Source organism: Atractosteus spatula, chromosome 17 (assembly GCF_055471065.1).
Source record: "Atractosteus spatula isolate fAtrSpa1 chromosome 17, fAtrSpa1.hap1, whole genome shotgun sequence".
NCBI classification, from domain to species: Eukaryota; Metazoa; Chordata; class Actinopteri; order Semionotiformes; family Lepisosteidae; genus Atractosteus; species Atractosteus spatula.
In genome coordinates this window covers 10,214,085-10,228,940 of record NC_142722.1, presented here as the reverse complement: position 1 = coordinate 10,228,940, position 14,856 = coordinate 10,214,085, and the positions used below count along the sequence as shown (strand labels likewise).

Genomic DNA, 14,856 nt, shown 5'->3' with positions numbered 1-14,856 from the left:
TTGTTATTATTATTAGTAGTAGTATTTATTATTATTATTATTATTATTATTATTATTATTATTATTATTGAAAGTTTTTCTGAAGTGCTTCCTCTGTGTGACAGGAGAGGTTGAATAACTGCGTATGTGTGTGAGGTCAACGTCAATACAATTCAGCCATCATTTCCAAATGTGAAACTGGGGAATAGCGAAAATAAACATTAAAGAGAGATTCGACCGATACAGAACGAGAGACCCAGAAAGAGGAACACAATGTCTGGGCTTGATTACTCGATAGCTTGCTATTTGTGCAAGATTTGTGTGATTATTCAGAAGTTGTTGGACTTGGTTTCAACATTACAGCCAGATATGACGCGACCTTCATGTCGGTTATTTCAGCTAGTGAATAAACAAACTAATACATTTTTTAAAAAGTGGTGATTAATCTTACGGGAGTGTAACAGCGCAGTGAAGTATTTAGAATTAGTGAAATTCAAACCTCCTTGAAATAATAGTTTAACTATATTGTTAAAACCAAGGCTTATTCCAAAGAATTATAATCGCTTAGTGAAAGCAATACTCCAGATAGCTAAATAATTCATTGCCTGAAGCACTCATCCAATTGAGTAATGAGATTCACCTTGGCCTACAGACATTTTCGTCAGTGCAAACGTATCACTACTTTATTTTCCCCTGACAGAATTCATTTTAACAGAATTAAAGCTTTGCTTTACAGTCTCTTAACAGGGTGCTATTCCATTCTAAGAATTGATGTCGTACTTTTCTTTTTAGTCACGGCGAGTCCGATATAAGAAACGACTTGTTTAGTTATGTGACCCCTGATGAAAGCTGGACACCTTTGTCCATCACATTTGAAAAGAAAAAACACCCGTTTTATCCCAGGGCCTGATCGACGGGCAATTTCCGTTTTTCTCCTTTCCCATTAAGTTAATCTCTGCACTGCTGAACAAAAAGATTGAAAATCGATGAAGACAACTCTAAACGTGCGATTGATAGGTACTTACACTCCTTTTTAAAACACAAAAAAAGCAACGGGATGGTTTGGGGGTTGATAATGTGCCGAAGTGAAGAAACAATGACATTGTCGCTCCTGTCATCAAAACGAAATAATTGCCGTGTCACGTCATCTTAATGCCCTAAAGAAATCAGTACGATGGATAAAAACGTTGAAGTTAAAGTTACACGCGGTGCTGCAATGTGCACTCGCGATTCAAAACTGGGAATGATGAGAATTTGCAACAAAACACGGACGGGCGTTTGAGGCGTTACTTTGCCATGGACGACGCGCTGGTGCTGAAGAAACGAGGCTACACGCTGGGCATCAGTTTAGGAGAAGGGTCCTATGCCAAGGTCAAATCCGCCTACTCCGACCGCCTCAAGACCAACGTCGCGGTCAAGATCATCAACAGGAGAAAAGCGCCCGCGGACTTCTTGGAAAAGTTCCTGCCCCGGGAAATGGAGATCCTGGCCGTGCTCAACCACCGAAACGTCGTGAAGACCTTCGAGATATTCGAGACCTCCGATGGGAAGGTCTACATGATCATGGAGCTTGGCGTTCAGGGGGACCTCCTGGAGTTCATCAAGTTCAGAGGTGCCCTGCCGGAGGACTTCTGCCGAAAACTCTTCCGCCAGTTAGCGCTGGCGATCAAATACATCCACGACCTGGACATAGTGCACAGGGACCTGAAATGCGAGAATCTGCTCCTGGACAAAGACTTTAACATCAAGGTGTCGGATTTCGGCTTCTGCCGGAGGTGTCACCACGAGGATGCCAACATCGTTTTCAGTAAAACCTTCTGCGGGTCGGCTGCTTACGCGGCTCCGGAGGTGTTGCAAGGCATCCCGTACAACCCCAAAGTGTACGACATCTGGAGCATGGGGGTAGTGCTGTACATCATGCTCTGCGGGTCCATGCCGTACGATGATTCAAACATTAAGAAGATGCTTAAAATTCAGAAGGAGCACCGAGTGGACTTCCCCAGGACTAAAACCCTGGCGCCGGAGTGCAAAGACCTCATCTATCGCATGCTGAACCCCGAGGTCTCCAGGCGCATCGAAATAGACGAGATCCTGGACCACGCTTGGCTGAGGGGGCCGAGGCCTAAAACGCAGGAGGCGGCTCGGAAACAAGCCGACGGCCCTTCCACTTCGAGGGGCTACTCGAGAAACGGAGCCAGGGGAGAAAGCAGGGCGGAAAACCCGAGCCTCGGCAAAAAGGACGCGGAGCCCGAGGCGCCGGAGGACGCGGGCGCGGAGTGCGAGGCAGACGCGCCAGAGCAGAGGGCTTGCAAAGCCCCGAGAGACGCGACTGACCCCGAGCCACCGCCATGCCACCGGAGGAAGTCCTCCGCCCACGCAAAGCAAACTGCCCACATGAACAACGAGGAGCACCATCGATAAAGCGATTAAAACAAAGCAGATGATTATGTTCTCAAGTACGTTGAATATGTACAGATCATTGCTTCTCCTGCACAACAGAAGCCTGTACTAAGCAGTTTAAAATGAGTTCCCATCACATTATTCTGAGACAAGTGATTCCCTTATTATGCTGTACTTTGTATAATTGCGGGATATAATGACGAATGCTTGAAGAAATTCACGCAGGTTTTCTTCCCTGGAAGGATCAAACATGATTTTAGAAAAAAAAAAATCGTTTACTGTTATTATCTCAGGCTTGGGTCTCAAGTATTTTATTTGAGAGCACTCAATTATCATTTTATCCTGAACCTTGTGGATCCTGAATCTTCCTTCTACCTCACATCTGGGAGTCAGACAAGCTCCACGCTACTGTCCGGTGAATTGGGGTCTCCAGGAGTGTTACCCTAGTCTGTCCGCCAGTGCTTTTAATATTTATTGGGAGGGGGGAGGAGGTAGTAAACCATATTACCAAAAAAAAACATCTCAGAAAACTCACATGCGTGAAGTGTTTAAAAAGAAGCTCTTCAAGATAACTATATGACATATAGTCTTAGCATGACAGTTCTTTTTCCAAGTGCAGGTTAGCGTACCGACTTCAACTGGGAAAACTAACATTTAGATTGGGCACTAAATTCTTTTGACCATCTGAAGAAAAATGTTAATTCACCATGGATGTTTTAAGCCCTTTAAAGCCAAGATTTTATTTCGGCCTGGCCATTTGAATGAGACATGTGAAAGTTGAGACACAGTACATCAAACACAACAGTCTTGAGAATCTTTGAACACTACTACTTTTCATATATTACAAGACAATTCTAAAATACAATACTAAATTCTTAAACGTTCAGAAAAAAGAATGAGTGAATATAAAAATATTTCTTTTTCACTGTACAAATGTTTTAATGCCTGATTAAAACAATTTTCTACTTTTGTAGAACATAAAGGAGAATGACAAACAACCCACCATTAGTTCACATTCTCTTCCGATTGCAGTTCCGAATTTTTAATTGCAGCATGAACACAGTGCACTTAGAATTCTAAAACCGCCCAAACTCCAACCTGTAACAGGATTCTGTTTGAGGGAAAAAAAACTGTCCAGTAATTCCAGTCATCCTCTCTTGAAATCCATTATTTTAGCCCTGCCCTTTCATAGACGGGCAGCGTGTGCTGTTTCCTACAGTTCCATTTAGCGTGCTTTTAAGAAGTCAAAAGAAATCGGACGCTTTTCTTCTTTTCGGGAGCTGCAGGAGGTCGTCAGTAATGGAGGCAGGGTCCTGAGATGCGGGGGTCCGTGCATTACTTGGTGTTGGGGTGCCCTTTGGTGTTGGCAGGCCTCCCACTGGCGTTTTGCAGCCTGTGGTGTGTGCAGGTGAAGGGGTGTAGCTGGCCCTCAGGGCTTTATCGGTGTACTTGCTGGCTGTCCTGTTCACAAGTCTCTGCAAAGCTGGTGACAAGGCTGGACTTAAGCCTTTCGGCGTAAGGCTGCAAAAAAACAACAGAAATTATTATAATCAGAGAGAATCATATGTCCTATTTATGTATGATTTTAATCACACCCTTTCTTCATCCTTTCAACCTTTCACCTGTTGAATATTACAGCAGCAGTCTCTTACCCCAGATTCTAGAGACTGCTCACATTCCAATTAAGATCTAAATTACATAAACAAATTAGTGGCTTGTCTAGATTAACATAATCTTTCATCAGTGGCTACAGAGTATCTCTAAGTCAGTTAGCTGTAACACTCCAGGATCAGAGCTGGGAATATCTAATGTAAGTATTCCTATTATAGCAACTGACAGAGAACAGAAAAGACTTTCAGAAACCAACCATCAAACTTATTGGTTTTCTTTTCTTATCGTACATCTCATTTGAGTGCCTCACCTCGCCAGGTTTTCTGTGACCTTCCGTAATGCTTCTTGCTTCTTTGCTCTGTTCTTAGCTGCAGCTTCATTTGCCATTTTCAAACCCAACCTCTCTCGTCGTCCTGGTTCAGGAATCTACAAGGCACACAAGCTTCAATCAGAGAGGTCGACTAATTTTCCATGCATGCTACTAGGATGACGCATGTAATGACAGAGACTTGTGCACAACAGACACAATTAAACACACATTAAAGTCAGGAACACCTTTTTTTTCCTGCATGGGTACAATACAAGCAGGATTTATACTTTGAGATTATTTGTATTAATACTCACACACAACACATTTTACCAAAAAAAAAGATGAATAAAATCATTTGTTCACTAAGCAGCTTGAGTCCCAATGCAGCTAAAATACCTGACCTTAAAAGATGGACCATGGTTCCTCTCCACATATGGAGTGTCTGAGCCATCCAGTCGGAATGGAGTGCTTTCTATTTCACCCCAGGTCATGAAAGGAGAATCAGTCACCCCTGCAAGAGAAACAACATAGTAAGCTGAAGGCTTACATTTTTAGACAAGCTTTGCAAAAGACGTACTAACAGGAAACAGCAGTAAATGTTCACGCTGCATCTTCAAAGGAGGGTTTATTTATATACTGCCTATATTTAGATACACTTCTCTGTTTTTTCTTTCCATTATAATCCTTGCTTCAGATGCTGACAATCTCATCTTTGAAACAAATTACATTTCTTAACAAATGTACAATTGGAAAAAGAAAACATCAAACAGTGTTCCACAATGTCTTACCAGGTGCTGGAGATGGAGTTGCCTCAAATCCATAACCATTCACTTTAGGGGATTCCTGTGGGATTAATTCTTTTCCATCTGGACCAACTTTTCCCTGCTTAAACTTGGACACAGAAAATTCTTTTTTAGAAATGCAATAACATCTGTGAAAGATTTTAGGTATGTGTGAAATAAGATTTGCTTAATGTGATGTAATCATTTCATTTAATTGTATAAATCTTCCTATGTAACTGCAAACAAAGAATGCAGCCGGAGAAGTTAAAAACAACTGTTAAAAAGGCTTTGGTAATGCACGTTTTTTGTAGATAACTCAAAAGTTTTCTATACATGTATTTATTCATTCAAATGCATAATATAGAAATATATACAAGCACAAAACAATACTTCTTATAATACAATACTGACAGCCTCAGGGCTGCCTAGGCCTTTAGTTCACCACAGTACCGTTCAGTAGGGTGCCTTACCACAACTCACCAGTACTTAACACAGCACCTTTACAGTCAGTCTACCTACCTGCGCATTGAGAGCTGCTGCTTGCTGCAGCTGCGATTTGCTCAGGGCTTTGCTAAAGGGGTCTCCAAGGAAACGTGTGTTTTTATGAACCACTTCCCTTGGCTTCTTGAAGAGAACCTCTTCATCTTTAACACCTATGTAAAAGAAACAGGGTTTCATGTATCACAAATACCAATACCTCCAAACCCAGCAAGATGTGGGGAAACTCCTTTCAACAGGATGGTGACAGCGTGTAGGGCTGTCTAGGCAATAGTTTACTGCAGAACTGGGAAGTAGGGTGCCGCACCACAATTTGCAACTACTTATACTCCAACATTACAAAGAAGTATTAAATTCTGCAGTCCAAGTATTCCTTAAACTCCACCCATTCTACTAACCTTCAGGGTAATACATTAAAGCATTCTTTGCTTTATATTCCCACGTTTCAACTCCCGCTTTTCCAGCTTCGACAGCTTGTTTTTCAGATGACGGCAACGCCAGATTCTCCTGCAGTCGCTGCATAACAAAACGGTACATCGTGCTCTGACTCATCTTCATTTTTAAGTACATGATTTGAAAAAAATCAGAATGTCAAAGATTGCATTACAGTGTGTGCTACATCTGTAAAAATAAGATCATATGAACAAAGATATTTCAAGAGTGTAATCTGCAAATACATACGTAATAAGTCACTACTATGTACTTTGTCATACATTTTGGAAATCTGTAAAATGAGAGAAACAAACCGATGCATGTACTGAGTAAGACAACATATTGCAGTAACATATAATTTGACAAAGTCTAGGTGTTATGAATAAAACTGTACTATGTACATGCATTAGTTTACCTGTTTATATTCCACCTCTGCTTCATAAAGCCATGCATGCCTGAGTTTCTCCTTATCCTCTGCAAGCTCCATGATCTGTTCAAAAGAGGCATTATCCTCACTCGTGTTTTTCGCAAGAAAAGAATCTAAAGTGGGCAGCTCTTTATCTTCTTGCTTGTCTGTTTCTTTCTCGCCTGAAAAAAAAATTGCAAAGTGAAAAATGTCTGGATTTAAAACTGTTGCGCAACCTACTGCTTACATGGCTACTTGTTTACAGAAAACAATTCATTATGTAACCTACGTTCCAGGGAATTTTCCATCTTTGAAGTCCGTGGCTGAACACAATTCACAAATGACCTTGCTCCCATTTTCAATCTGCCATGCACTTACATCGACAAATGCTCAGACCTCAGACTGAAAAAAAAACAGTCTTTCGACTCTTGTTCTACTCAGTCTGAAAACTATTGTTTAGCCTTTGCTTCTTTAAGGGAGAAAGTCTGGAATCGCGTAGTATTTACCTTCTTCCGTAGCTCTTGTCCCAAACCTGGATTTGTTCTGTAAAGACGAGGGGGATCCCAGCCGGCCATCTGGTGTCTCAAACGTTGCTGGAGTGATGTCTAATGCAGAGGAGGCATCAAAAGTTAACTGAACTACATAATCTGTTACAACCCAAGAAAAGCTGCACATTCAATCTGGCAGTTTAGTTTCTAACCGAAACTGAAATTTTGTCCCGGGTTTAGGCCTCAGCCATGTGGCCTCTTTATGTACAAAAGTATTAGCTGTTATCCATTGTAAATTAGGTCATGCAATTGTTCTTAAATGTTTACACACTGATTTTGCTGATTGAATTCAGACGGTACATTATGCACGTTACACTTCAAAATGAAATATATGCACAAGCTTCTGCGTGGCCTAAAAATAACTTTTATTTTCTTTGTATCATAGGTTCTGCATTGTCATTAGGCGTCTGCTTTCAATACAATCAGGTACAACTCTTTCGTTAAACCAAGCTAGGAAATGTCATGCTTGTATACTTTCACAAAATGCTGTAAAACAAAGCTTGTTCCAACATGTATCACACAAGAAAGTCATTTATGGCTCTTGGATCTAAGAATAAGCGCTGAAGAGAGAAAGAAAGTATAGCAGGGATTACATGTATAGTAATGAAGGAGTTTATTCATAGGCAATCGCTTTTTTAGGTATTTTCTGCAATATGACTACTGACAAAGTGACAACACCACTTTGCGTTTTTGTGAGGTTATTCTGAAACAAAGATGTAAATTATAATATGTTTTTTTTTATCATTATCGAAAACAACAATATGTCCACACAGATTATGACAAATTGAACGTGACATAAAATCAAGACGTGACAATTTCAGTTCGCGACAGTGGCTCTCATACCAAGAACTAAACTAAACTAGAAGGTTGTGGAGAGTTTTCTACACCTTCTCTGCATTCCGAGACTGCAGTCTGACACCGATCAACAACTTACAAGGCACGGAATGTCGTGGGGTTGATTTGGTCAAAGACGAACCGAATTTTATCGCGATTTCTCTCATCTTTTCGAGATCCCCGCTCTCTTCTGCCTCTAAATACTCCTTCTGAGCCCGCAGTTTCTCCACATCTGGGAAGAAGTCCCTCTGAATGATCTTCTCCAAGCTCTGTTGCGAACAATAAAAATACGCGTGCTGAAATGTCAAGCTACAGTCGTTCCTAAAACAAACCCGCATCCTCGTTGTTAATCACTAACAAAATGAAAACCCTTTAGCGTTTCACTGATCCTTCTAAATAGATCGATGAAAAAATAACCTCATTAAATAAATAAGTTTAAAACCTAAGACACTCGACAAAGCTCCCAGTACGTACCTCAATGTAATTTTCTTCATCGAGAACGTTCCTTTTCAACTTCTTTTCTTCTGTGGGTTGTCCACTGATAGCGAGGGTAGTCTCGGACCTCGCAGGGACAAGCGGCCCGGCGACCAGGCCTTTCTCGTGGAGAGCTGCCATCACTCGAGCGCGGTGCTCCTACAAACACCCAGGCCTGTCCGTGTTCTGATTTTAGCTTTCACCCTGTGTCTTTTAACCCGATTAACCCGACAGTCTAGTTACTGGCGACAGAGTTTGTTTTCCTTGGACAGCAACGCCCAGCAACAACAGTTTTAAAAGAGAAAGGGGCTCATTCTGTTCTTTTCAACAAAATATATACCACGAAACCTCATCGCCACTTTTGTTTTGACCTTACAAATGACGTAATCGGAAGTAATGGATACGTATCTTTGGGATTTGCCTGGCTTTCTGGGTATTGTAGTTTGTGTGTTTACGTGGCTGGTCGTCTGGCAGTTGTAGTTTCTGTTTGAGATTTTTTGGTGATCTGATTTTCAGAAGTACGCACACGAGTCAAGAGCGCTTTTTAATATTTGAAATAACAACGTTTTTCTATGTTGTAAAACCGATGTTAGTTATATTAAAGTATCCACTTTTTATTAATTATGAGTTTAGCATAGTCTTTGTAATTAGAAATCGAGTAGATTACAGCAATTAAACCAGATATATCGGGCTCAATGTTATTGCGATATTAAATACAAAAATATTACAATATAAAATGTTTTATATTGTGAATCTTACCAGTTCTTAGAAACACTGCCATTAAGTGAAACATTTGTGTAAGCTATATATTAAAATAATGTACTTTGACATCTCAGAGTAACTATGATATAGAATGTTTTATTATATACTTTATGGGAATAGTGCTGAGTTAAACGGATAAAAAGCATATGGAGATTTAAGTATTATGTCATCAATACATTATAGTATATGAAACAGTCACAAACACATACTGGTTTTTATTTTTTTAATGCTATATTTTTAATTCATTATCATAAATTAATGGGAATGTAAAGCATACACAGGAGGAAACAAAGACAATTTTACATAAACTCAATAAAATTGCATGATATAGGATTATTTTACATTTGATCTGAAGACATCTACTGTATGTCTATTTATAATTAATAGGTGGTGCTTTTGAAATGCGACAGAGGGGAGCATAATATTTTTGGCTTGTGTTATTAAAACTATCAAAGTGTTTGCATCTGTGTAAGGCTTAAAACCTCCGTCAGCTATTGAGATTCAGATATCAGACTCAACACATTGGGAAACACAGTATTCCATCCCAAAAAAACTTAAACAGGTGCAGGTGGGTGTAGGAGCCGATCCTGCACTATAAATAATCATTGCAGGATTCTAGTGTGCGGACAACTTGATGTTCAGTCTGTGTTTTCGATGATTTTCCAATGGTCTGTGTCGCCTGAAGCCAAAGTCATGCGTTTTTGTCTTCTCCACTTGGCCCTGCGGTTCTTAAACCACACCTGAAATTTGTAAAAAAGAGGTCATGACACTGATATCACACTGCAATTATGCAACTGTTGAACTTCTCAGTTCTTTTAAAACTAGTACCCTAAATTTACACACAAAAATGCTAAGCTTATTCTATTGTATCATCCACCAATTCAATTCAGGGTCACGGGGAGTCAGTGTCTTTCCCAGCAAGCAACGAGCACAAGGTGGGGTTCAAGGTGGATTCCAGTCCATCACAGGGCACACACACACACACACCAGAGCCAGTTTTCCCAGAAGCCAACTAACTTACAGTATTTGGACTGTGGGAGATAACCAGAATATCTGAAGGAAACCCACACGAACATGGGGAGAACATGCAAACTCCACGCAGATAGAACCCTGGGTCCAGAATTGAACCCAGAGCCCCACTTCTGTAAGACAGCAGTGCCAGCCACTGGTTTCTAATGAACCAGTTCAGACAAACTGCTTTCCTCTAGTGGACAGACTATACTGAATTGTCCTTTCTTGTGTTCACTGTGGATTTTTGACCACTGCATTAAAGCAGAGAGGAAGAGAAGCATACAATTCTTTTATTTTAGACAGGTCTCTCATGCACCATGGTTTTTGGAAATAACGTTAAGGAGATGCTGGTCATACAACTAATACAATATAGACCAATGTAAACAGTTTCAGAAAATGAGGCTTAGATAGATAGATAGATAGATAGATAGATAGATAGATAGATAGATAGATAGATAGATAGATAGATACTTTATTGATCCCGTGAGGGAAATTGCAGGGACTGAGATGTCTTAGAACTCCTGATTCCCTGAAATCTTGAACGCCATCCCCAGGGGAAGCAGAAGGAGGTTCCCCGTCCCACGCCCTCAGAGCCCTAAAGAGTACCCACCTCCACCCTTTCCTCTCGCAGGTGGGTGCGTGCGGCCAGCTGCTCTCTGGTGGTGACGTCAGGGTACTGGTTCTGCCGGAACAGCTCCTCCAGCGCCTGCAGCTGCTCCTCCGTGAAGATGGTCCGGTGGCGGCGAGTCCGCCTCTGGATCTGGCTGAAGAAGAATTCCTCGAGCCGGGTGGGGGAGCGAGTGTCGCTGGCCGGGGGACAGTCGGGGAACAGCTTTCTGGCCCACAGCACCTGGCAAGCTGCAGCGCACAGCTCTGGTGAAGCATGGGGAGTGGAAGGCTGGCAGAAGCCTGAGCAGAGTGTCAGCAGGCGGAGCAGATTTTAAAGCCACTGGGCTCAGTTTCCTGTGAGTAGCATGTTCATTACCTGCTAGAGCACTCATTAGTTATTGGAATTACTGAGGAATGATTAAGCAAATTCTGTTCAGATGCTGTTGAAGAACTGTGCAATTACCCAAATAAAGAAGGCTAAACAATTTTGAAATTACTTTGACTTGAGCTTACAGAACTGTGATGACAGAGTAACCTGAATGTAATACATTGAAACTCCGCAAATTAAATATATTTTCATTGTTACAGAACAGAAAGAAAAGAGGTCATCACCTGAAGAAACCTTCTGTACTGTCTTATTTTAGGAAAAGAAAACACTGAGTTCTAATATTTATCCTTCTTTAACCTCCCCTTTTCTAGGAAACATGTTGCTTTTAATTGACAAGCTCGTTTTGAAATCAGTATTTTTGCATTGCTAATTATTTGCAATTATTTGCAATTATTACTAATTGCTATAACATTGCTAACAGATTATTTGCCTCAAGAAGCAAATCCTATTTCATTGCTCATTTAATTTATTTTTACCCAAGTTTTCTAGATGTACAACAATCAACAAACTAGTCAGTCTATCTGGTTTGACCTCAGATGCCTCAATGCACTGTTTTGCACAAGCATCAGTTTTGGAAAGAGACTTACTAGTGGCAGGTGGATATTCTGGAGCTGGTGTTTCACCACATTGGATGCAGCAGCAGCAGCAGTAGCAGGAATGGTCCTGAGGTTCTGCAGGAGAGACAGGTATGACCTTCAACACCACTTCCTCCTTGGACTGTTCTGCAGACATGCAGATGACAGACAGGGGAACACCAGTGTCCCCCCGGACTCCATCATTGTCTGGGAGCTTGGCTAGAATGTCTTCAATGGAGAACGAAAACTTCCTCTTTGCAGTCTTCCCAGGTTCCATGCCAGCTCAGGAGACAGTGACTTCATAAAGGGGTCACCTCTGCTGCTCTGCACCCCTAAAGTGAAACAGAGTTGTGGACTTCAGGTCACATTTAGTCCTGCTCTTTAAAGGGGAAATGTAATTTGAAAAAAAAACAAAACCCCGTCCCTTCTCCTTTCTGCGATGGTCTTTTCACTCTCGAAAGGCGTCCCGACTGCCTTTATAAGTGCAGTTGACTTGAAAAAAGGGAGGAAAAAAAAATCATAATCCTCCTGCAGGAAAAAAAAAAAATAAAGCAGTTGAAAATAAATTCCAGCTAATCTGGCCAGTTTTGTTAAGGGGTTAGCGAGGATGTGAGATTTCGCTAATCCTACTCCATTGCTTTCCAAAAGGAAATCTGATTTCTCCCTCTTAAATTAGGATAGAGAACTACTAAGATCCTTATTGTGGTGGTGTTAGAAAGAGAGAGAAATAGACTGAAAAATGGGAATTAGTAGGAACAGCTGAGAAGATTAACCCTTTCATTTTACAGGTGTAGACTGTATGAAACCTTTTTTTTATCTAAATGTAGCAGTGGTATTGAGGGAGTAGGGATTCTCTTTTTAAACTGACATTAGATTCACATTCTATTCCAGTCCTAAGAAACGGGCTGTTTTTTTTTTTTGTCTGTGTAACATATTCTTTAGAAAGGCACTTATCATTTCATATATTGCAAGGTGTTATTTAGACAAAGTGAAGTAAGTCTTCCGTGACCCAGTGAGGGCATGCATTAAATTGTCCCTGTGTGTGAAATAAAGGGAAAGTGGCATAAGCATAAATGGCAGGATTTCCCCACAGAGCTTTTGCAATGCTCAGTATCACTGCTCAGCGCGCAAGTTGCATCTGCTGTGTGCCGTTTGGCAGGCCTTTCTGGCAGAAACATTTCTGGTAGAAATTGACCTTTGCATGCTCACCTTTTAATCTCGTTTTCTAGATTTGCAATGGATGTGGTAGGTTCTCATAGTGGAGGTAAATTAACATTAAAACTGAGAGGTAGCGGAATACAAGTTGACAATGTCACTTAGTCTACGAAGGATACCCTGGGGGTAATTTCAATCAGGATTCAGGGGGAAAAATGGTCTGTCCATATCAATAAACATTCGTATTTGAAAACAAAATGGTTTAGGAGCAATTTGAGCAATTTTGTTTTGAAATGTAGCACTGTTCAAGACAGAACAGCACGCAGAAGAAAAGGTTTTCAATATGATGCTGCTGTTAAAAGGTGTGTAAATGTAAGATACTGTAACCAGATTGCCTTTTTAGTGAAAACTACAAGTGCACCTGATACACATATTCAAGGGCACATGTGGAAACTGTGCGAAAGTGCATCTAAAACTGAAACAGAAGACACTTTTTGTGCCCTAAGGAGTGTGGAAGTATAAAAGAAGCTACCCAGCCATGTTGATCCCAGTATCTTTCAGGAAATTGCCGGATGTGATCCTAGGATGAAATAACTAGTAACTTCCAAAGGACCTCCTCTCATTAGTAGCCTTACTTATATATTTCCACTCCAGATTCACACAGCATGCTTTTAAATTGCAACTGTTGCTGACAACATCTGTAGCATAACCTTAATAACAATGTAATTAGAATCGAAATTGCACAGTCTGCATCCCCACAATTATCAACTGTTATCACACTCCGGAAATATTTTTTTCAGCCTGCAGCTAGATCTTGTGAAACTCATCTTTTTTTAATACTGTTCATTTGCAAAGCAGTTGTCCCACTACAGCACAAGAAGCGTCTAGTGCTTAAAGGGATTAAAAGCCCCCTTTGTATTGGCCAGAGGATTAATCACACTGTTTTAATTCACTGCCCTTTAAACTTCAGATCCCGGCTTCAAGAAACTATTAGAATTTATATCTGAGGCTCACATGCTCTGCATCCACAATGACTACACTTTTCACTGATAACTGTGCTGGACTTTGCAGCTGTGTGCCTGAACAGAATTAAAATGCACACACACACACCTGTTGGCGCAAAGATCATTTGTTTGAGAAGTGTGGAGGCTTTTCAGATCTGAAATGTCTTCATCAGGCATCTTTTACTTATTATTTTCTTTTTGATTGCTGTACAAATTAAAGGATTCTCTTAACTGAACGAATGCCTCAACATGTATCTTTTTCAGAATCCAAGAACAGCTATATATAAGAGAACTTTTCAAGCTTATGTTGTGAGGTATTATCCTTACAGATGGAACATACTTATTCAGTGGGATTTCTGACAAAAAAACTATAATGGTACTAACAGGCAAACTTTCATGGATTGTAGTTTTTTTCAGTTGGAAATCCTTTATTTCATATAAAGCAATACACCTCTTTTTATCAAAGAATTATTGGATTTGGAAAATCTATCCCTAAGCTCTGGAGATAAGGGGGTTCAAAACCTGATAACAATAAACATCTTTTCATTCCATTCACCAGAGTCTAATAGCCAGCGGATTGCTGATGTAATAGTCACTCAAACTAGGTTGATGCTATCTGCACACTTTGCGATTTATAAAGGCAAACGTCTTATCATTTCTGTATTGGTTCAAATAGTGGTAAAACCATTACAGGGGATTAATATCAACTAATCTCCTTTGGCTCTGCTTCCAACAAAAGCATATTTGTGGTCTAAAGAAATACAATCCTTCCGCGAGAATAAGAGGTAGAGAAAAAAAAACCAACTGTTCTTTTTATTGTTCTTTGGAAAATCAGTGTATCATCTCTGATTCAGACATTTTCTATTTTTCTACAGTAACACTTGGAGCATTCGTTCTAAAATGCCATATTCTAATATAAAATGATATATATATATTTAATTTATATTTGGACTTTTTTGCACAAATATTTTAGTGCCAAATGAAACTATAAACTATTTTCAAATGCCAAGGTAGAGACTTTTTGTGTTTTTCATTTTGCAAAACATACTCTTCTTGTGAATATGTTTTTACTTAAATC

The 14,856-nt window shown here is 40.3% G+C and overlaps 2 protein-coding genes across 2 annotated transcripts; one reads left to right on the top strand and one right to left on the bottom strand.

Annotated features, from left to right (window-relative positions):
* Positions 1–1,275: 1,275 nt before the first annotated feature.
* LOC148819062 (testis-specific serine/threonine-protein kinase 2-like) lies at positions 1,276–2,400 on the top strand. The gene has a single exon (XM_088936004.1). The coding sequence runs from the start codon at positions 1,276–1,278 to the stop codon at positions 2,398–2,400; it is 1,125 nt and encodes a 374-aa protein (XP_088792130.1).
* Positions 2,401–3,091: 691 nt separating this feature from the next.
* ess2 (ess-2 spliceosome associated protein) lies at positions 3,092–8,703 on the bottom strand. Its single transcript, XM_088936003.1, has 10 exons — positions 8,275–8,703; positions 7,901–8,069; positions 6,925–7,023; positions 6,428–6,600; positions 5,979–6,096; positions 5,602–5,735; positions 5,089–5,191; positions 4,702–4,811; positions 4,301–4,416; positions 3,092–3,900 (listed from the first exon to the last, which is right to left on the bottom strand). Exons 1-10 carry the CDS (start codon positions 8,413–8,415, stop codon positions 3,624–3,626), a joined length of 1,440 nt encoding a protein of 479 aa, XP_088792129.1. The 5' UTR covers positions 8,416–8,703; the 3' UTR covers positions 3,092–3,623.
* Positions 8,704–14,856: the final 6,153 nt, after the last annotated feature.

Coding starts and splice junctions, on each gene's coding strand:
- LOC148819062 (XM_088936004.1), top strand. CDS start 1,276: ATGGACGACGCGCTGGTGCTGAAGAAACGAGGCTACACGCTGGGCATC.
- ess2 (XM_088936003.1), bottom strand. CDS start 8,415: ATGGCAGCTCTCCACGAGAAAGGCCTGGTCGCCGGGCCGCTTGTCCCT. Junction 6,601..6,924: donor GACAAGAGCTACGGAAGAAG/GTAAATACTACG, acceptor TTTTTTTTTCAG/GCGAGAAAGAAACAGACAAG. Junction 6,097..6,427: donor CAGAGGTGGAATATAAACAG/GTAAACTAATGC, acceptor TTTGTTATGCAG/CGACTGCAGGAGAATCTGGC.